This window comes from Condylura cristata, unplaced genomic scaffold (assembly GCF_000260355.1).
Source record: "Condylura cristata isolate star-nosed mole 26May11 unplaced genomic scaffold, ConCri1.0 scaffold00011, whole genome shotgun sequence".
Lineage (NCBI taxonomy): Eukaryota > Metazoa > Chordata > Mammalia > Eulipotyphla > Talpidae > Condylura > Condylura cristata.
The window spans coordinates 55,648,092-55,670,037 of record NW_004567112.1 but is presented as its reverse complement, the minus strand read 5'-3'; the positions used below and the strand labels follow the sequence as shown (position 1 = coordinate 55,670,037).

General features: G+C 49.5%; 1 protein-coding gene across 2 annotated transcripts in view; it reads right to left on the bottom strand.

Annotated features, from left to right (window-relative positions):
- Window positions 1–21,946, bottom strand: part of RASGEF1A (RasGEF domain family, member 1A) — a 75,676-nt gene that overhangs the window by 30,041 nt on the left and 23,689 nt on the right. Inside the window, exon 1 of one of the 2 annotated variants that reach the window (XM_004680908.2) lies at window positions 2,755–2,838. The exons of the other annotated variant lie outside the window; for it this stretch is intronic. Within the exon in view, the coding sequence (XP_004680965.1) occupies window positions 2,755–2,772 (18 nt within the window). The 5' untranslated portion in view covers window positions 2,773–2,838. Of the gene's footprint in view, window positions 1–2,754; window positions 2,839–21,946 lie in introns of those variants that run through there. 2 annotated transcript variants of the gene reach the window in all.

The following is a 21,946-nucleotide window of genomic DNA, read 5'->3' as shown; positions in this document are numbered from 1 at the left end:
CCACAGGACTCAGACAGCCCAGAACTTGGCAGCACAGAGGTGTCTTTGGGAACCAGCTCTGGCCACTGACCTACTCACTGATTCAGCCACCAGTGTCCCCTGGGGAGCTGTTTCCCCAAGTGTTACCCAAGGAGGCAGAACTAGGCATTATCTATGGGCCATTTCCATCCCTCATGTTTCTTCCTTTCCTCACTTGTTCAGTCAACAAACATCCTACTTCCCTGTGCCACACCACTGAAAGTGGAAGATCCCATGGACCTCATTTTTGTCATAGGAGACAGACACTACAGTGCAGTGTGAGCTCTCTGAGATTTGGAGTCTGTGCTGGGTGATGAAGAATGGGAATGGGGGGGGGGGTACTAACTGTAGGGAGAAATCATGGAGAGCTTCCTGGAGGGGAGATGGACTTCTAATGATAACCAGTTTTCTGGGAATTAGGAGGAAGAAGAACAAAGAGATCTAACAGAATTTTGATCACACCCCAGTTCCAAAGACCCAGTCTTCCTCTGGTCACTCACAGGAACTTCCCCAGGGGGTGAAACCCAAAGAGCCCAGAGGGGGTCAGGCAGCTTCCCCAGGGGCCCTCCCATACTGTCCAGGCCTCAAAGACTCTGCACTGCATGGTCCCTGTGGCTGGTGGGCATGTGACCAGCAGACCACAGTAGTCAGGTGGGCACAGGTATTGTGGCTCCCTCAACTGTCTACCTCCACTGAAGAAGCTCACGTGAAGGGGACCCCAAATAGGCAGGCCCAGCAAGATGGGAGCATGGTAGCTGGAACAGGCTGGGGCCAGGGCCAACTGTCCTGAGCTGGCAGGCGCAGTGTGGCCAGGTAGTGACAATGGGCACACAGGAGTAATCAGACTCTAGGCCTCACCTCATCCCAAATTCCACACTGCTTCCCCCACCCCAACCTCTACCAGGAGACATCTTCCTGGAGACAACTGCCCCCACCTCCCACCCACCCCCATCTGCTCCCCCTGCATCTTCCCATCTTAATGAGTGCCATCCCCCTTCCTGGAGTGGGCTCTCCACCTCAGCACCCACCCCTGCCATCAGCAAGACCTTCTACTTTGCCTTCAAATTGTATCCAAACTGGTCTGAGCCCCTGTACCCCCCAGCCCCCACTGTCCCCCACTCTGCTCCTGACAGCCAGCCTCCAGTCTGACCCTGACACACAGGAAGTTTCCTCTCCCAAACTGCCTGGCCGTTTCCAGACCATCCTGTCGTTTCCTCCTGCGTGAGTCACACCATTGAGCCTCCCCTGACCACCTACCCCATACGCAACCCCGCACGCTCCGTCAGTCTGCTGAGCACTGAGCACGCCAGAGCCCTGCGGCCATGGGGGACCCGGCGGCCAGGGGAAGCCGGACTCTCACTACTAGCTCTGTGTGATGCTGACTGGGACCGTATTCCACGTGAGACTCGCTGGCTCAAAGGCCATTTGAGTAGAAGTGACACATGCCACTCTGAGCTGGGGCATTTAAATGTCAGTCCAGGTGCCCTCCTCTGTCTGCCCATGGGGTTGTCAGCCCTGGTTCTTGACTGTGGAAGCCTGGAGCAGGGGCCCAGCCGACCCATGACAGACATGCACACAAGAGACAATGACACCTTCTGTCAGACGCCCCTGGGCCTGGGGTCGTTTCGTTACTGCACAGTAACCCAAGCCATCCTGACCAAGGCACCCTCAATGTGCCCTATTCTTCTCTTCCACTTTTTCTCTTCAGCCCTTCTCACCCTGTGCCATCACATATTTCACCTGTGGGTTGTTCTTTTTTCCTGACTGTGGTACCTATGTTTTCCTGCGGAATCCACAGTGCCTGTGTATAGCAGGTGCTCAGTAAATGTGGGCTGGAGAAGTGAAGGGAGGAACAAACGAGTCCTGCTTCTCAGCATAGCCAGGGCTGGTGCCCACCTGCTGGGGCCGGAGGTCTGGGGTGGGGGGTTCATGCTGAATCACATTGTGGGGTTGGTCTCAAAAGGAAGGTTTTAATAAAGAGCCATGGAAATGCAAAAACGGCTACATGTCTAGAAATAATTCCATGGGCTCTCTCCCTTCCAGTGGACAAGAAGCTGAGTACTCCCCACAGCACCCCTCCCTCCGGACCTTCAGGCACTGCGGACCCACACAGGCATAATCCTGGCCCCCCACAAGCCTCTCCCTTTCACACACCCCATACAAAACATACCAGCATTTTCACACACTCTCACTCCCGCCCACACATCACACATACACAGCTCCCACATGCCCACTTCACAGACCTCCTTGCCAGTACCTCCTCCTCCAGGGCAAACAGGTGGCTCTGTACCCTTCCAGTCTGGGAAAGGATCCAGGGTCCTTTTGGCTCTTACAAGCCTGACTGTGCCTGTCAGGGGGCGGCCACCCTCAGGGTGATCCTGCCTCTGAGGCTGCAGTCTCCGACTTCCCCTGGCCAGTCCATCCCACAGGGGTTCCTACGGGGTCTGTCGGGGCAGCCTTACCAGGGAGTGCAGGGGCGCCGGCCACCGCCCACCAATTTGGAGCCTTGGACCCCGCCCACCTGACAGCAAGTTGGGGGGCTGGGTGGGGCAGGCACAGTGGGAACTGTTCCCAAGGGTAGGTTCCAACCGCCTCCCCTTCCCAGGCTCAGGGCCACCGGAACCCCGGTACTGCTGCAACCCAGGAGTTACCCTAGGCTGGTCGCACTCGCCCGCCCGCACCGCTGTCTTCTTCAGACCGCCACCCCACACCTGCCACGCGCCGCCGCAGCCCTACCTGGGGCTCCAGAAACATCCTGGCCGCCTGCCCCAGAGCTGTCCCCCACGCCACCGGCGTCCTGCGTTGGCCGCTCCTGTCCACGCGTGCGGACAAGTGCCTGTTCCGCGCCCACCCACTTCCCCGCGCCTGCCTCTCGCTTCCTCCCGCGGACTTGGGGGTGGGGGTGGGGGGACGCGACGGACAGCAGGGTGTCAGCAGCTGGGAGATGAGGTTTAACAGGGAGGCTGGGTGGGACCAATTTGGGGGCCGGGTGGGGCAGAGGACTATAGGAAGGAAGAAGAAACGGGTCCGACCCGTGCGGGGGCGGGAGGCGGGGTCCAGGGGGTGCGACGCTGTGGGGCGGGGGCGGGGCACCTCTCCATGGACAGCAGGAAAGGGACCGTGTTTGGGGCGTGAAGAGGGGCTCTGGGCGTGCAGGTCCTGGCAGGGAAGAGTGCTGATACAGGATGCGCGGCAGGCTGTGCCCCTAGGAAGGGGGGTCTGTGTGGGGTCGGGCTCTGCGTGGGATGGACAGTGCCTGCGTCCCCCTCTCCTGCCTCCAGCCTGTCTTCCCTCCCCGACCTCACCTCATCGTAGCCGTCCACTAGAGAGCCGCGGCAGGTGCACGAACGGCGTTTGGCTTGAATGCTTCCCCTCACGGGACACTCACTCCACACGGCTCTGGGCTCCAGCATCACACGGGACTCTCTGCCCTCCCATTTCCTTGAGTGAACACGGGGGACACGGCAGCTGCTTTTGTGGGAGGACTAATGTGAGACACGGCGTGGGGCGGGCCTGGCACACAGCACAGCGAGGCGTCATTCCGCCCCAGGAGCCCTAGCGCTCAGAAGGAATCATATTAGGTAACCGGTCCCCCCTCCGCTGTATTCCAGAGGTGGCCCGGCCCGCATCCCGAGCTCCGAGTCTGGTGGGAAAGATGGACTGGCTCGAGAGCGCCCTCTCCGGGAGACGTGGAACTGGAGCCAAAAAGCAGCGCTGGAAGGAGGGAGCCGGGGATGATTTCTGGGGGAGTCATTACTAGAGAGGAGGGGGACATTCTCAGCTTCCTCCTTACAAGGAGGAGCAAGGAATGCCCAGAGAGAGCAAGGAATGCCCCCACTGCTGATGAACAAGCTCCCGGGCCCTAGATGGGCAGGGGGAGCCCTGTCAGTGTCCAGGCCATCCCCGGATGCCCACCCGCTGCCCAGCAGCCACATGAGACCACCACCTCGCCTCCTGGTTGTTCTTTTTGGTTTGCTCTCTTACCAGCAGCAAGATCAGCAGCAGGAATTAAGGGCTATGCTGGGTCCAATCACCAAGAGAATGCAGGGGTTCTTCTCTTGACGCTCTGCCCCCCTTTCTCTAGTAGGACTGGAACCCAGAAGAAACGGCCAGGACGGCTGCCCATGGGCAGATCAGCCACCCACCTTTCACTGTCCTCCTGCTGCTTCTGCCTCTCTTTTTAGGCCAGCCAGAGACTGCAAAGCTCACAGAGGCCAGTGCAGGTGACCTGGGAGACCAGGACAAGTGTGTGCTCTTGGGCCCCGGGGCAGCGCAGATGGTTCTCAAGCACCAAGAAGGCTGAGCTCCAGGGTCCTACCTGCCTGCCAGGCACTTGTCCCTTCTATCCTCAGCCCTGTCCCAAAACTCTGGAGGACACTCACACCAGAGATGGCCACAGTGTTGTCTCAGGAAGTCATGCGTACAGTAAACAACTTTCCACCTCCATCCAGAGTAAGCCCATCCCTGTCTCTCTAGATGTTCCGGCCTTGCCAGGCGGCTTACTGCAGCCTCACGGTGCCACCCCTGTCACGGGGCTGTTTCCCATGAGTGTGCACCCGCAGATTTCACCCGCATCCCCCCAGAACTTAAATCAAGTAGATCAAGAGGAAGGAGGGCCCCTCTGCCCTCTGGCTCTGACGGGGGTGTCCTCCCAGGCATGGAGGTGCTAGGTCCCAGCCTCCATGTGTGTGCTAGGACTACCTCTGCATTGGCCCTGGTGCCCAGCAGGCCGGAGGTAGGTATGCCAGCACTGATCCTGCCAGAGTGTCAACCTACTGGAAACTGTGGGGGGCGCCAGGGGCTGAGCCCAAAGAGATGGGGGGGAGGTGCTGGTTACTTAGTATTCCCCCAGGAGAAATTCCTGCCCTGCACATTTATAACTCCTGCACTTTTCTGTATGAACATTCTACTTAAAACAATTAACGTTTAATCAGTTGGAGAAATGGAAATAAATTACAGAAATATTCAATAAGAGAAAAAGGGAGAGACAAATAATATCCCAGCACAGCAGGCAAAGCAGTCTGAGCCCCAGGACAGCTGTGGGCCGCCCGGGAGACTTGGGAGAAGGAACATTCTAGGGATGCCAGGTATCGAAGCTCCCTCTCCTTATCCCCGCAGACCTGCTCCCTCCTTTAAAAGGGTAGAGCCCTGCAAGTTTGGGCTTGAACCACAGAAGGTGGCCTGAGGCTGGGTGACAAAGGAAATAGGAGAGCGAGTATCCCCCACAGGAGGTGCGGAAGAGCACCTTGACAGCAACTCTGCAGAGGTCCAGGCCTCAGAGGCTCAAGACCAGGGATAGGCGACCAGGCTGCCAGCAGACCCAAGGGGAAAGCGCATGTGCTCTGGGACCCCACAGGAGTGAGGACAGAGGGCTCTGCTTCCTACTGCCCAGCCAGGAGCACCCCATGGGTGCTTCGTCACCCAGGAAAGCCATGTAGACAGGGCCTCAGCTCCCTCCCTGAGCATGGCGGCTTTGAGGCCTTCACAGCTCAGAGCTTCCGGTGCGAGGCAAGATCCATGAGGCCCAACTCACAGAGTGGCTGGCAAAATATGATGCAAATCAAATCAAACACTTGGTGACCACTGGAAACTTCTGTTTCAAATTCCCAGGGCTAAAACTGACTAGAGTCTCCATGCCTGCCCTCGGGGGACCACCGGGAAACCCATCCAGGCCTCTGCCTTTTTCCTAACACTGTTGCTAATAGTCCCTTTTGGAGAATTAATACTTGCATTCATGCCCTTTTTTTGGAGAGTAATAATAAAAGTAAATGAATCACTAATGGTTTTAGGCAGCACTGGAACAGCATAGTCCCCGGGGAATGGGGAGGTTCTGGGTGGCTCTGGTGAGCAAGGCTGGGAGGATACAGGTGCCACCGCTCAGGGAGGGCCTTGCTGCCCCAAAGGGTGCCAGGAGGAGCTGCACTGTGTGGGAGCAGGCCCTCTGGGGTGGTATACGGAGAACAAACCCCCTCATGCTCGGGACTGGTTTCCCAAGAGGAAGAAACAGAGGAGGGAGGAAGGTCCTTTTGCCATCATAAGGCCCCCTGTGGAATGCAGCCTGCAGGGGTAGGCAGAGGCCTGGGAATGAGCACAGCTGAGTGCTGCTCTCCCACAGAAGGCAACAGAGACTGGGAGGCCAGGAGAGCTTCAGTCCCCATCAGGGCCCCTCCCCTGATGCGCTCTCCTGGTGCCGCTGCTGTGGGTGGGCATTCCCTGGAGCCCAGGGCCTGGAGGGGAGTGGTGGGCAAGCAAGTACCACCCAGGCTGCCTGAGGGCACACTTAGCCCTTTCCAGGGCTCCACCGACAGGGCTCAGAGGCTACACTCAGGCTCCTGGTCATGAAGAGAGATTAATCTTTCACCAGTAAGGCTTCCCATTGAGCAACACTTCCCAGGCAGGCTGGTTTCTGGAGTGAGGTTTGCTCGTCTTTGTATATGGCTAGTAGCCAGCATCTATGTTCTGAGCACAGAGAACACTCCAAGGGAAAGGTAGGAAGAGAAACCCCCCAAGGGAGCCCAGACTTGCCTCCCAGGCAAGGGCTGGCAGCGGAAGCCACAGAGGAAGCTGGATACTCGCCACAGTCAAATTCCTGCCAGAATGGAGCAGCAAGGCCCCACCTGCCAGATGCACCCCAAAAGTTTCCATTCCCCGGACATGGATGTTTGACACTGAAAGGTGGCCCTGACATTGAGAGGCCTGGCTCCAGATCAGCACTAGGCATCATCACAGAACATTCTTCCTGCCAAAGGGATCAGGCCTCCGAGTTTGAATACTTGCAATGGGAAGCGCACACAGAGGTCAGGTCTGAGGCTTCAGATTAGACTTCAAGAACTGCAGGGCCCAGGGGACAGGAGGAGCTAGGACACAAGCTGAGGCTGGGCCTTCAGGAAGGCACTAGGCCTCAGGCTGGCCTTCCTCTGGCCTCAGATATAACAGGCACTCCGCCCAGGAAGTAGTTTGTCTCTGGTGGTTGGTGAAATAGAAAGTGCACACACCTCACAGCCAACCCTCCTGGGCTTTGATGTCCTTACAAACAGCCCTGACCAGGTCACAGCTTCTGTGAGCCTCAGGCCGCCTCCTGCTTCCATTCCCCCACCCTCCAAAGTGGGGTTCATCACCTTCGTTCTCACAGAATAGTGTTAACAGCCAAATGTTTGGGTGGATGGCAATTCTCAATCACCTTTTCGGCAAAGGGAGCTCAGAGGGTGTCCCTTACCCCTCTGGACGGAGGTGAGGGCCAGGGACAGCCTGCAGGAAGTGACTGACCCTGTGAAAGAAAGGGCAGGAAGAGGGTGAGAGGGACCACGTGGGCCAGCACTGGTCCTTTCTCCGGCGTACAGGGAGGGAGACTGAGGCACAGTGCTGTGCTGAACTGAACTGAACTGGGAATCTGGTGGCCAGTATTCAGAGGCCCCAGGGAGGGTAAGTGCAGTCCACAGTCCTTCCGTGCTGTCCCAGTATGTCACACTCCCCACCCTATAGGCACCTCCAGGCCAGCTCCTTCTCACCTTCACTCCTTCCCAAGGCCTGCCGTCATCATGACGACCAACACTGAGCAGGGTGCCCTACAGTGCAGCTACTGTCTAGGTTTGCAGGAGCCTAGTTAAGGTACCATCTCCATGAGTCCCACAGGTGAGGGGACAGGCCCGGTGCAGAGCTGGGACCTGCTCCAGGCTGCAAAGCAAGATGGTGCAATCATGGGCTGGCCAGTCTCTTGGGACTGTGTGGCCTTGGGCCAGTGTTCCCCAAGAGTATCCTGGTCCCTGGGGCTATAAGAGAGTGGGGTTCTAGGACCACTGGGCACCCCACCCAAGATGTCTCAGTGTCTTGCAGATCTCTTCAGAGCTGGAAGTGCTCTGGGCTCTACAGTGCCTTCATGAGTATTAGAAAAAAGCCCCAGCTAGGTGCAGCTGGCAAGCAGAAAGCGAGCTGGCTCTCGGCCCATTCGCCCCTCAGTCTGGCACCCATGTGTGGCAACAATGATCTGGAGGGAAACCTGGACGGATTGTTTCTCAAAGGTATTTGACCACAGAGATGCTCTCTCCCCAGCAAGCCAGGAGCCTTTATTCCCATGCTGGCTAGCCCCTCCGGCCCATCTGCTTCCCACTGCACCCCACCCCTGCCCATCCAGCTCTGGACCTGCTGTGTGTTTGCCTGCCCAAGTCCAAATCCAGCCTCCTGGGTCAGGGCTGCCCTGGAGGAGCCCTGCCAGGCAGGGAGCTGCAGAGAGGACCACCTTGCTTCCAGGCACTCCTGGGGCACAGACACTCCTGCCACCACTGTAAGTGCACATTCCTCCACTGGAGAGCAGAACCTCCACAGGCACCTATGTGTGCCTTTGGGAGACATGCTAAGGTGGCATGGAGGTTTGGTACTAGCTTTTCAAGTGAGGTTTCCCGTAATCTGTCCATCCACTCCTGCCTCTGGAAGCCAAAGGACTCAGAGATCTCCGGAAGCTCCTCCTGGAGAGCTGTGTCCTGGGCTGCCTTTGTGCTGGCTCTGCAGGCCAAGGGTCCAGGCCCACTGTTCCCATCCAGGACCCAATAGCACCGAGGAGCTATCTCATGCAGGAGCAGGAAGAAAAGGAGGAGGGGAACTGGGAGGCTTTCTCTGACAGGGGCTTTCAACCTGAGTAACCCTGCTGGGAGTTGGCAAAAAGGCCATGGCCACTCCCCTTCTCCCAGAGCCTGCCTCTGTGGGTGCGTGGGGGGACTCTCGCTCCAGGAGATGGCAGAACAGGCTTGGCCTGAGGACCAGGCCATGAAATGCACTAAGGGTCAGAGGAGGGTCGGGACATAGGCATAGGGCCCAAAGAGCCAGTCAGGCCCAGGGCAGCTGCAGAGGCTAAAGATGGAGGGGGCTGGTCAGGGAGGAGGCTGCCAAGACACGGAGGCAGCAAAGGTCCAGGGCAGTCACTCATGAGGCAGACCAGGGGCCCCTGTAGTGAAAGTGCTCATGGAGGCTGCAAAAGCAGGAGGAGTGAAAGGAAAGCCAGGGACGCCCTTCCACACACCAGATTCTCAACCCCTTCCCACTGCCTGGATGGACAGAAATGTGGGCCAGGCCAGCACAACCACAAAACAAGGTGGAAATGCCCCAGTGGTTCCCTGGAGAGCCGCCCCTCAAAGCAGAGTCTGAAAGAGGGGGAGGGGCGTGCAAAGGAAGCAGAGAAGGCCCATCAATCAGAAGCATGTTGCTTTATGGCCACACAAAACCCCTAGTCAACAATTTTCACCTGTGAAATCTGCAAAAGCTTGTTCAAGGTATTACAGTGTTCACATTCATGAGGTGGGAAGGCCAAGGTCACCGACAGGAGAAGAGGAGAGATGGATGAGAAACTGGTTTCTGGGTGACATCTTGTAGGAGAAAAGCCATTCTTTGGAGCAAGTATGGTTTAAAGCAGAATGCATGTGTGTGTGTGTGTGTGTGTGCTTGTGTGTGTGCATGTGTGTATGGGTGTTCGTGTATTTGCACGAGTCTGTCATACATACGAGTGTATGTGTGTATCCCGCAACCATGTGTGCATGTTACACATGTGCACACAAACGTGCCGCCTTGAGCCTCTGTGTGTGTGTGTCTATACAGCAGGCTGGTACCCACAGAGTGAAAGGTTAACCCAGTGTCTATCCCCATAAGCCTCTTCTCTCTCATGCCCTCTTTTGTTCCTTTTATTTATCCTGTGCTGCCTCATCTTGGGAGGATCTCCCATGTTCTCTTCAGTGGACATGACTGGCCCCATCAGTGGCATTACACCGTGCATATTCTTTTTCTTAAAAGGACATGGCTTCCATGCTCCTCTCGAGGACATCTGGGTGGAGGCAGAGCTGGTTCACCAAAAGGACTGTTCTCAAGGTCCCTTAAAAGGATGTCTGCTCCTGACAGCTGGCATAACCAGTGGAAGGGAGGTGGGTCTGAGAAGACTGAGGACCATCTTGTATGGGTTCGGGAAAGGCTGCATCAAGCAGCATAACTGCATGGGAAAAGCACACATAGGTCCCCAAGGGACTGTCTCTTTGTCCTACAGAATCTGACACGTTCCCCCATGCCACCTCCCTCGTCATAAGCACGTTCTGGTGTGTGTTCTTAGCAGTGTTCATCCCTTCTCTCGTTGCATCTGTTAGCTTCTCCCTCTAGCTGGTAGACCAGAAGGCTCTGCTTATTGTGGGGCAGCAACATGCTACAGGAGTTGATTGGGGACAAAGTGAGTTCCCAGAGGGAGTCTGGCAGGTGCCATCCTTCCACTACACTTGGGGATATGCCTGTCTGATTTTTACCCCCAAGTCTTACATTATTACCTTCTAAAGTATCCTTCTTCTCCCTCTGCCCCCTTTCAGACCTATATTGTCGCCTCCAAGAATTTTTTCAATGAGGAAGTAAATGGTCTCACTAGGAATGCAAAATGCCAGCCAAATATTGAAGAGTCCACCAAAGAGGTGCTGGTGGAGGGATCAATGCCAGGACTCTCTTCCTTCCTTCCTCTACCTCCTCTTCGGGGCAGGCATCACTAATCTAACACAGCATGTTCGATTCCATGATCCCAGACTCATGTCCCCGATTCTGGGTGCATCCTCAAGAACCTTGCCTTTGGACTGCTAGCCCATTTCTGACCTGTGTCTTATGCCTTAGTTCTCCTACCACCTCTCAAGTTGACTAAAAGACTTCCTAGAGGACCTTACTGTGAGGATCTGGGCTCATGTCCAGATTCCATGGAATCGAATATGCTGTGTTAGATTAGTGATGCCTGCCCCAAAGAAGGGGTAGAGGAAGGAAGGAAGAGTGTCCTGGGATTGATCCCTCCACCAGCACCTCATTGGTGGGCTCGTCAATATTTGGCTGGCATGTTGCATTCCCAGTAGACCATTTACTTCCTCATTGAAAAAAATTTAATGAACATTTACCATGTGCCAAGTTCTCAGACACAGTCCCTGTTCTCAGGGTTTACTCTCAAGGGTGTGGGAGGGGAAAATGGTAAACAAGTAAACAAATGAACAAGATACAGCTGGTGGTGAGAAAAGCAATGGCACAGAGCCTGTGAGTTGGAGCAGATCTCCTGGAGAGGTGAGCCTGGAGCAGGGACTGTGATGTTGGCGTGGAGCCATTCTGCCAGGGCACCAGCAGAGACATGCGAGGCGGGGGCACAGCAGGTGCAAAGGCCCTGAAGCCAGAGGAGCTTGGTGCAGTCAAGGCGCACAAATACCAATGTGGGGGAGCTATAGGGAGGGAGCCCTGGACTCTGAATGCTGGTCCTAGGAGTTCTCTAGGAGCTCAACAGAATGGCCAGGCTGAGCCCTGGGGGGAGGGGTGGTAACACATGCTACCTTGCAGGGCTTCCACACCTTATGTAGCAAAAAATCATGCAGAATTCTACACCCTTTCCCCAGGCCCTGAGCAATCCCAGTGCAGTTGGGATGCCAGCTTTAACCTCTTTGGGGCTATTGCTCAGGTGTCTGGAGGGGCATTACTGTTGCAGACCAGGCCGCAGGTCACCAGCTGGCCACCTACAGAGCCTCGCTGTGAAGACAGAATCTCATGTCTGAACGCCATGGAATCGAATGCAATGTTAGATCAGTGATGGCGGCCTATGGTGAGAGTATACAGAAAGGCATCAGGAAAGCTCTGCATCTCCAGCCCTCCTTCAGCTCCTCATTGGTGGGTTGTCTGGTCACCTCTGCTCTGGAGTGAGGCCAGACCCAGCATCTGCCCTCCTCGAGGTCATGGGATCCCCTGCTGTGGATGGCTAACTGTGCAGATCAAGGTTTTTTGTGTTGTTGTTTAGATCAAGTGTTTTATTTCCATTTTTAAAGGAGAAAGGAAAGCCATCAGAGTAGAATGTGAGTTGGGTTTGGGAACCCACACTTCTTCACACCTCAAAATCCATAGCCACCCCAAGAAGTTGGGGAATGCTATTTCTTCTTCCTCTTAGAATCAAAGGAGCCAGAACCTCCCTGGTGGCGCAACAGGTTAAAGCTCAGCACACGAAGCTAGCTGCAGTCCCTTTAGCACAAGTTCAACCCCCGGCCAGGGAGGTGACCACATGGCGTGGCAGACCTCTCCTGACCCGCCTGCTGCTCCCCTCAACAGTGTACTTCATCAATCTGCCTGTTCTGCTCCCCACTCTGTTTCTAGTGAATCCTCTCTCCATCCCTGCTCCTCTGGCCTGTACCCCAGTTCTGCATGCGTAAAGAAATGAATCTTTAAAAAAAAGAATTAAAGGAACCAGTATGTCCATTCTGGGTCACTCCCACTCTATACCAGGACCTCCCAGAGCCCCTGCCTTTCTTTTACAGGCCCTGAGCTGGGGCTGGCCTGTCCACCAGCCTTTCCCTGTAGGTGCAAGCTCCTGTACTGCTGGCGTTTTCTTCTTGGGCAAAGTCCACATGCCTGCACTATGATTTTGAAAAGTAAGTATAGCTTTGTGTGGATTTTGACAATCCCAATATTTCAAAAACACTTTTGCAAGAATAAACAGATGCCAGAATCCATAAATAGTTCCTCCTGGCACAAGATGAAGGGACACAGGGCCAGCCCTAGGACTGTGAACAGGCCCATCACAGGCCACTGTGTGGCACAGGGGTCCTTGTGCAGTTGGTACGCTGGTCCTTCCTGGACCAGGACTGTTGGGGACCAGCCTCAACGAACAGCAGGGCAGGGTCTCTGAAGGCGGGAAGCCGCATTGCCCCGCGGAGCTTCTTGTGGGGCAGGGGAATGGGAATGAGGAAGACACAGGGATCCCTGTGCAGTTGGTACGCTTGTCCTTACTGGACCAGGACCAGAGGATAAAGTTTGTCGCAGGGTCCAGCCCTGCCCCGTGTAGACTGGCCATCACTAAGGGCCCTGTGCCAGCCACCGCTGAGGCTGCAGAGTCACACCCTGAGGCTGCCGGGCAGCAGTTGCACTAGCAACCAGAGCAGGCAAGAGAGATAAGTTGGCAAGACTGCAGAGATGCTGGGGCCAGCTCCTTCCTGTTGGCCCCTTCTCTCTGCGCAGGCGCCTCTCAGGGAAAAGCATGCACCCTCATGCTTGTGGTGTCCACGTAGGAGGGACTCAGCTGTGCTGTTGCTGCTACCACTTCTGCTGCCAAGTCCTTGGTTATTTGGGCCATGTGAGTAGGACATGATGGGACCCACTGGGAGAGTGCAGCCTGGTATCTTGAGTCTCTGCATCCACTGCCTCTGACTCCAAAGGGGCAGCACTCATAGTGGGACCCCAGGCCGCACCCCTCTCTCCTGCCTGCCGGGCATCTGTCCACAACATCCTGTGCTGTCTTGGCGTCCACTGCCATCCCCACAGTTAGGGTGGCTTGGCCTGGGTTCTCCAAGGGGAAGACACTACCTGTGCCCTCTTTATTCTCGGTTTCCCTGGGGCGGGGGCCTGGCCAGGTAGAAGCTTAGGTCACCTGTCCTCTAGGAACCCCAAAGTAAGGCAAGCAGGGGCCATTATGGCAGCAATCCTGGGGAGACCAGCGTTCTTGTGAGACCACAGGACCCTACATCTCCCTGCTCCATGGGGAGAGCCCAGGAAGCCTGAAAATAGCTGGGACAACTATAAAGTACCATGCCTGTCCAGAGTCTAGATCAGGGTTCTTATTTGTTTGTTCCAAAGAACAGGAAAGACTAGGGGGACCAGAGATCTCCTGGGCACAATGAGAGATGGTTGGCAGGGCCAGGTCAGTGGCCACCTGCCCTGTCTGCTCCACAGGGTCACCTGGCTGCTGCCCACAGTTCTCAGCGGAGCCACTGCCAGAGACTCACACATTTGGGACCCCCTGTGAGAGTATGTATGTGTTGTTGTCAGGTGGGTGTCAAAGTCAGCCTGATGTGGGCACTGCCCTTCCTCAGCTGCTTCTGCACAAGAGTCATCTCCACCTAGCCCCACCGGGGTCTCAGGGTCCCGTCCCACACACAGCCTAGCCATCAGGACAGTTCTCTGTGCACACATGTCCCAAGGCTGCCACAGGTCTGCCCCGGAGATTTGTCCTGCTGTCACTCTGGCAAGGGCACAGGGAGACCACCCTCGGGCCCCTAGGACAATGCCCCAGGCCGGCAAGGAACAGGCAGAGCGGCCTGGGCCCCGATGCAGGTACATTTGGGATCCACCTTCAGGAAAAGGTTTTAACTGCAGCAGAACATATGGTCTCCTACGCTTGAGCTTTTCTATTTATTTCACTAACTTCAAATATTTTGGATAGTTACATTACACTTTTTGACAGTTTACTTCTATTTTATTCCAGGCTTGCTGGGGAGTCTGGGTCCCTCCACTTACCTCATTGTTGTTACCCCACACCCACACCTACATAAAGTCCAGCAAAGTTCCCATAAAGGCTCCAGGAGCACTGTGAGGTCCCGTGGACTCTTTCCCTTTCAGTGAGGAGAAGATGTCTGTGATGAACAGAGAGGCCTGACCAACACTCAGGCATCTGAGCACTGAGGGAGTATCCAGAGACGGTCTGGGCAGGCCGGCAGGGGGCTTCTGGCAGTTCTGCATTCCTGCCCAGGGAGGGGCTGAAGCTGTCCACAGCATCTGCACACAGTCAGAGCTTGTCTTGAGCTGGAGCTCGTGGAAAGAGGCCTGATGTCAAGTAGGTGTGAGGTGACCAGTATGGCACCAGCCATTGTGTACTTCTGTGCATTTTCTACTTGGGGAGCAGGTACAAATGTTCTCAGCGGTCTTCTTTGACAGTCATTCTCAGAAGCCTCTCAAAGGATGCTGCTCTACCCTCTGCTCTAGACCCAGAAAGTTGTACCCCCCTGGCTGCTGCCCCCAGCTCCTGGCCCTTCCTAACTCATCCTCAGCCCTGAGGATACTCCATGAAATCACAGAGCTGAGACCGCAGGAGTCATGTCCTCCCTGTATATTGGGGAGGACAGTGGGCATGGCCTGCAGCAATATGTTCTTCATTCTCTCAGTCAGAACCAGGGCACAGGGAAGAAAAGGAAAGCAAACTTGGGAGACCATAGCCTACCATGCAGGCCTACCCTTGCATTCACACATCTATTTGCCTAAGTAGCTCATTAATTTCACCTCCTTGGAAACTGAAAAGGCAATATATGCTCATAGAAAATACCCAATAGCCCACGCTGGTGGCGCAGCAGTTTAAAGCACAGGCTGCAAGCTAGCTGCAGCTGCCTCTATGCAAGTTTGATCCCCGGCCCTGGAGGTTATCCACGTGGCATGACAGATCCCTTCTGTCTCTCCCACTGCTCCCCTCAGCAGTGTACTTCGTCGATCTGCCTATTCTGCTCCCCACTCTGTCTCTGGTGAATCCTCTCACTATCCCTTACACTGTTCTGTATGCATAAATAAATAAATCTTTAAAAAAGAAAAAGATAAAAGAAAAATAGCCAATAGTACAAACGATTCTATAAGGAAAAGTCACACCACAGGCTCCAGTCCCTCCCTAGAACATTCTTTAAGTTTCTCAGGTGCAGCCTTCCAAGATTTTCCTGAGTTCATGAAATAATTTGCATACAAGTTTCTTTTTCTAAATGAAGGTTCATACTTCACACATAACTTTGAACTTGCTCGTTTCTCTGGGCATCTCCTTTATGTTCTGTAAGAGCAGCAAGACATGCTGTAGGGTAGGTGGGTTGTTGTCATGTTCATGACACTTCCAACCAAAGGCATTCAGGCATGCTGTAGTCCACAAGCATTCAGGCTATGAGAGGCCTTGGCCATGTGTCTTTACTCAGAAATACAATCATATCTGAAGAACAAAGTCCTAATGTTGGATGTGTTCAATTAGAGATTATATGCATTCTAAGCTTTGAGAGACAGAAGTGCACTGAAAAGAAAGTTGCCAGAAGTGGTAGAGTAAACCTCTGAAAACTCTCTTCCCCATAATAGAAAAGGGAAATTCAGCAAAAATGAGCAGAATCAACTTTTTTAGAACATCAAAAATTAATCAGTGGTTTGGAACAAAATAAGAAACATTTATTAACAAAATACAACTGAATCTCAGTAAGAATTTTAAGTTTTCTGGTGTATTAACTTTTCTGCACCCCACTCATTAATTCCCAGTGCTTTGAAAAATAATCTACATTTGTCATAAAAACTAATAGTCTGGAATTCGCCAAGAGAGCAGAATGGATATAAAAGTCTGTCAAAGCCTAATTCCAAAAAAGTTACCATTATCTGACTGGTCCAGCAGTGCCATGGAAGACCCCATTTGCAAAGACAGCCCTATCTGAACTGACTTAGAGTTCACCAGGTACAAAAGTTGTATTGTCAAGACAATTACAAGCATTTAAATTCACACTTGCCTGAGGCAGTGAATAACAGTTGAGGCAAATAATAGGCTAATCAAAAAAGCTTGAAAGGAAAAGCCCAATAATGTGTCTGCAGGGAATTTTAAATGGTGTGATGTATTCCTGGGAATGCATAAGGCCATGTGCATGCTCAGGGGCAAGCATATGCTTAGGTAAAATGTGGAGGGTCTCATCTCTCACCTGAAGAAACAGGAAGTGAAGGCTAAGGCAAAGTTGTCAAACATTGGGTGAGAGTCTGGGGGGGGCTCCAACATATACACAAAGCCCTTGAACAAACTGGAAAACTTGCTGGTTCCAGGTATTCAAGAAAACCTATGTCTAATCATTAAATGACAACCAAGATAACCAAACAGAAAACTCAGTAGCCATACATAACAAAAGAATACAAACCTGACAGAATTAATTTTTTAAAAAATCACTTAAAAAAAAGCCAACAATGATCGAGATGGAAAAAAAAATGTGCAAAATGATGTAAAAATAAACTTTGTAATAAAAAAATAAATTTAAAAAAAGCCAACAATGACTTTAACAAATAGCAACAACAAAAACCCTTGAAGAGTAGTGGGAATGACTTACAGAATTGCTACATTGTTTAAAACAACCAGTTTTCAATAAAAATATAAGACGTGCAAAGAAAAAAAGAAAGAAAAGAAAGTCCACATATGCAAAAGAAAGCATTCAATAAAACTGACCCCAAAGAAGCAAGCAGAAATTCTGGAGTTGAAAACCATAAGAATTAAAATAAAAAACTAAGTAGAGCTGATCAACAGCAGATTTAAACAGCAGTAAAAAGAAAATGTGAACCTGAAGAGATGTCAATTGATGGAACCCAATCTAAGGAATAAAAATAATAATAATGAAGAAAAATAAATAGAACCTCAGATGCCATCATGCACAGTAACATATGTATAATAGAAATGCAGAAAGAGAAGGAAAGGGAAAGGAAGAATACTTGATGCACTAATGGCTGAAACTTCTCAAATTTGATGACAATCTTAACCTACACATTTAATAAGCTCAACAAATTCCAAGTAGATTTCCCATAAGAAATCATGGAGGGAAAATAGAAGTGAGATACTATGTAGAGAGGAGTTGGCTGACAAGTTCATCTGCCATGCTTTTTTTTTTTTTAAAGATTTATTTATTTATCATACAGAACTGGGGTACAGGCCAGAGATGCGGAGGGTGAGAGGATTCACCAGAGACAGAGTGGGGAGCAGAACAGGCAGATGGACAAAGTACACTGCTGAGGGGAGCAGCGGGCGGGTCAGGAGAGGTCTGCCGCACCATGTGGTCACCTCCGGGGCAGGCGGGGAGCGAACTCATGCGGAAGTGGCTTCAGTTTCTCAGTGCAGTGCTTTAACGTGCTGCGCCACCAGGGAGGGCCTGCCATGCTTTTTTAATGCAACAAAGTTATCCCTCAAAAATAAAGGAAAAAATTGCCCAGATAACTAAAAATTGAATTCATCATTAATGGTTTTACTTTACAATAATTAATAAAGGCTGAAATGTAAAAAATGTAAAAAAATAAAGAGCACCAATAAAGATAACAGGCAAACACAAAAGGCAATATAAGTGTACGATTTTGATCCTCTTTTCTTTAATCTGAATTAAAAGACAACTGCATGAAGTAAATATTATAAAGATATGCTGATGAGTACACAATATATAAAGATGAAAATTTTATGACAAAATAACAAGGGACACAATTTTTGTATGCTGCCAAAATTAACTTCATATTAATCTGAACTATGTTATTACAAATGAAGATGTTAATTGAATCTGCCAAGAAACATCATGGAAAGAACTAAAAAATATATAGTAAAAGAAATGTCAAGGAAATTAAAATGGTAAAACACAAAATCTATCCAACAGAAGGAGAAGGTAATAATGGAGAAAAAAGAACCAAAATGATATATTAATTGTAAAACAAATGACAAATCTACCTAATCTGCAATTACATTAAATATAAATGGATTAAATACTCCAAAGTAGGTTAAAACATGGCCTGACTATATGAAATATACTTTAGATTCAACAACACAAGTAGATTGAAAGTAAAGATTGGGCTAAGATATTCTGTGTAAACAGAAATTAAAAGAAAACTAGAATGACTATAGCAAACAAAATAAACAATAACATCTGACAAAATTGAATTTATCAGCATTCTTTTCTTTTAAGATTTATTTTATTCGTGCATAGAGAACTGGGGTACAGGCCAGAGGTGCGGGGGAGGGGGGGTTGAAAGAATTCACTAGAGACAGAGTAGGGAACAGAACAGGCAGATGTACTGAAATACACTGCTGAGGGGAGCAGCAGGTGGGTCAGGAGAGATCTGCCATGCCATGTGGGTCACCCCCCTGGCTGGGGATCGAATTCATGCTGCAGTGGCTGGGATAACTTCACAGTGCTTTGCTTTAATCCACTGCACCACCAGGGAGGGCCCTATCAACATTCTTTAAGCCAAAATTGTTACTAGTGACAAAGAAAGATACTTTATAATGATAAAAATTCCAATCCATCAAGAATTATAATAATTATAAATATATGCATCTAATAACAGAGCCTCAAAACTTAAAAGAGCAAAAATTGATAGAATTGATGAGATAAAAGTTGTTGGAGATTTCAATGCTGCATAAAACAACTAGATAGTTGATCAGAAAGAAAATAGAAAATTTGAACAATACTAAAAACCAACTAGACCTAATAGACATGTATAGGACATTTAACAACAGCAGAATACATATTCTCAAGTACATATGGAACATTCTCCAACACAGACCATATGTTAGAACATAAAACAAGACAATAAATTTAAAAGAATTGAAATAATAAAAATTATGTCCTGTAACTACAATGAAATAAAAGAAGTCAACAACAACTACAAAAAAATACCTGAGAATTTACAAATGTGTGGAATTTACACAACATACTCCTAAATTACTGTCAGGAAAATAAATTTTAAAATATTTCAACATAACTGGAAAACACAACATACCAAAACTTAAAGAATGCAGTAAAGGAGTGCTTATATGGAAATTTACAGGTATAAATATCTATATTTAAAAAGAAGAAAGTTCTCAATTTTTATTCAACATTATACAGAAGATTCTGACTAGGGATTAAGCAAATATAAGATAGAAAAGAAATCCATATTGAAGGAAAAAGTTGTTATTTCTGTTTGTAGGTGACATGATTTTATATATTTAAACTCCTAAGGAACACGCACACACTATTGGAATTAATAAATAAGCTCAATATGGTCGAAGGATACAAAACCAATACATAATAATCATTGTAATTCTATACACTACTGATGAACAATTTGAAAATGTAACAAAGTATTTCAATTTATAATACCATCAAGACGGAAAAAATATTTAGAAATAAATTGAACAAAGAAGTGTCAGACTTGTACACTAAAAACTAAAATACACAGGTGGAAGAAATTAATTTGGCCTTAAATAAATGGAAGAATATCCTATGTTCCTAGGTTGGAAGACTTAGCTATTGTTAAGATGGCAATACTTCCTAAATCCATCTTCAAATTCAATGTGATTCCTATCAAAATTCTGTCCACATCTTTTTCTTTCTTTGCAAAAATGACAAGTTGCTCCTTAACATTTATGCGGAGGGCCCTCCCTAGTGGCCTAAGGGTTAGTCTCAGCACTACCATCATTAAAGTCCACCTTTATGGCCTGAGTTCTATCCCCAGCCAGGAAGTTACCCCACATGGTATAGTAGACCTCTCCTCTCCTGTGCACCTGTGGCTCCCCTCAGCAGTGTATTTCAATAGATCTGCCTGTTCTGCTCCTCACTCTGTCTATGGGGAATCCTCTAATCCCCTCCCTGCAGTCTCTCTTCCCCCAACATCTCTGGCCTGCCCTCCAATTCTTCTACACAAAAATAAATATATATTTTTTAAAAGTTTACATGGAAATGCATGGGACCTACAACAGCTAAAGCAATCTTTAAAGTGGAAGATTTTCATTTCCCCCATTTTAAAGCTGGCTATAAAGTTACAGTAGTCAAGACTCTGTGACAATGAAACAAAGATTGATATATAGACCAAGAGAAAAGAGTCTCTAATACATCTATAATCAATTAATTTTCAATAAGTATGGCAAGGCATATCAACATGACAAATGATGCTAGAGCTACTGGGTAGCCACATACAAAAGAATGAGGTTGAACCATTATATCATACCATGTATACAAATTAAATACAAGTAGATCAAAGACCTAAAAATAAGAGCTGAAAGAATAAAGTTCCTTAGAGGAAAACACATATGTAAATCTTTGTAATATTGGATTAGGCAATGCTCTCTTAGATAGACACCAAAAGCACCAGCATACAAATAAAGAGATGAGTTGGACTTCATTACAATTAATAACCTTTGTGCTTCAAAGGACACTGATGATATTGAAAACCTAACTTTCCAGACAGGGGGAAATAATTTTTACATCATATCTATTATGCAGAATATATAAAGAACTTGTGCAATTCAATAATAAAGTACAAATAGCCCAGTTAAAACTGGGCAAAGAATCTGAATAGACTTTTCTCTAAAGATATACCAATGACAAGTAAGTACAGAAAAAGTTGCTCAATATCATATAGTTGTTAGGAAAATGCAAATCAAAACTACAATGAGATACCATTTCACATTCACTAGATGGCTATGATTTAAAAAGAAGACAGCTAACAAGTGTTAATGAAGCCGTTGAGAAACTGGAACTCTTCTATAATGCTGGTGACCATGTAAAACTGGGCAGTTGTTTTGGAAATCAATCTGGCCATTCTTTAAAATTTCAAATATAGAATTGCCATAGCATTACTGGCAATAACAGCCCAAGGTTTAATCCAAAATGTCTGAAAGATTACATCCGTGCAAAAACATGTACATAAATACTTGTATACAGATTTTTTTCTTTTTCATTCATATCAATGTTCATAGTATTACTCCTGTTACTGAATATGAATATGCCACAAAATAGAAACAAGTCCATTAACTGATGAGTGGATAAACTAAATGTGTATTCACACAATGGTATGTGAACACAGTGAAAAGGGTCTGCTGTAACCTAGATGAGCCTAGAGACACGATGCCGGCTGAAAGATGCCACACACAGAAGGCCACAGGTGATAGGGTCCCCTTGCATGAAAAGTCCAGAATAATCAAGTTCACACTGATAGTCTCATAGTGGTTGCAGAGGGGCTGTTGTGTGGGAGCAGAGGAAGTGGCCGCAAATAGGGTACTGGGTTTAAACAGTGGGGATGGTTCCACAACCTTGCATATATACTAAAAACCAATAAACTCTTCACTTTAAAAGAGTAATATTCGTGATATGTGAGTTATTTATTTCAATTTAAAAAAAAAAAAAAAGAGGGCCCTCCTTGGTGGCTCAATGGGTGAAAGTGCAGCATTATGAAGCTATACGTAGCCGCTTCAGCAAGAGTTCAATCCCTGCCCCGGAAGTGCCCACAAGGCGCAGCAGACCTCTCGTGTCTCACCTGCTACTCTCCTCAGCAGTCGATCTGCCTATTCTGCTCCCCACTGTCTCAGGTGAATCCTTTCACCCCCTTGCACCTCTAGCCTGTACCCCAGTTCTGTATGCATAAGTAAATCAATCTTAAAAAAATAAAATGAGGCCCTCCCTGG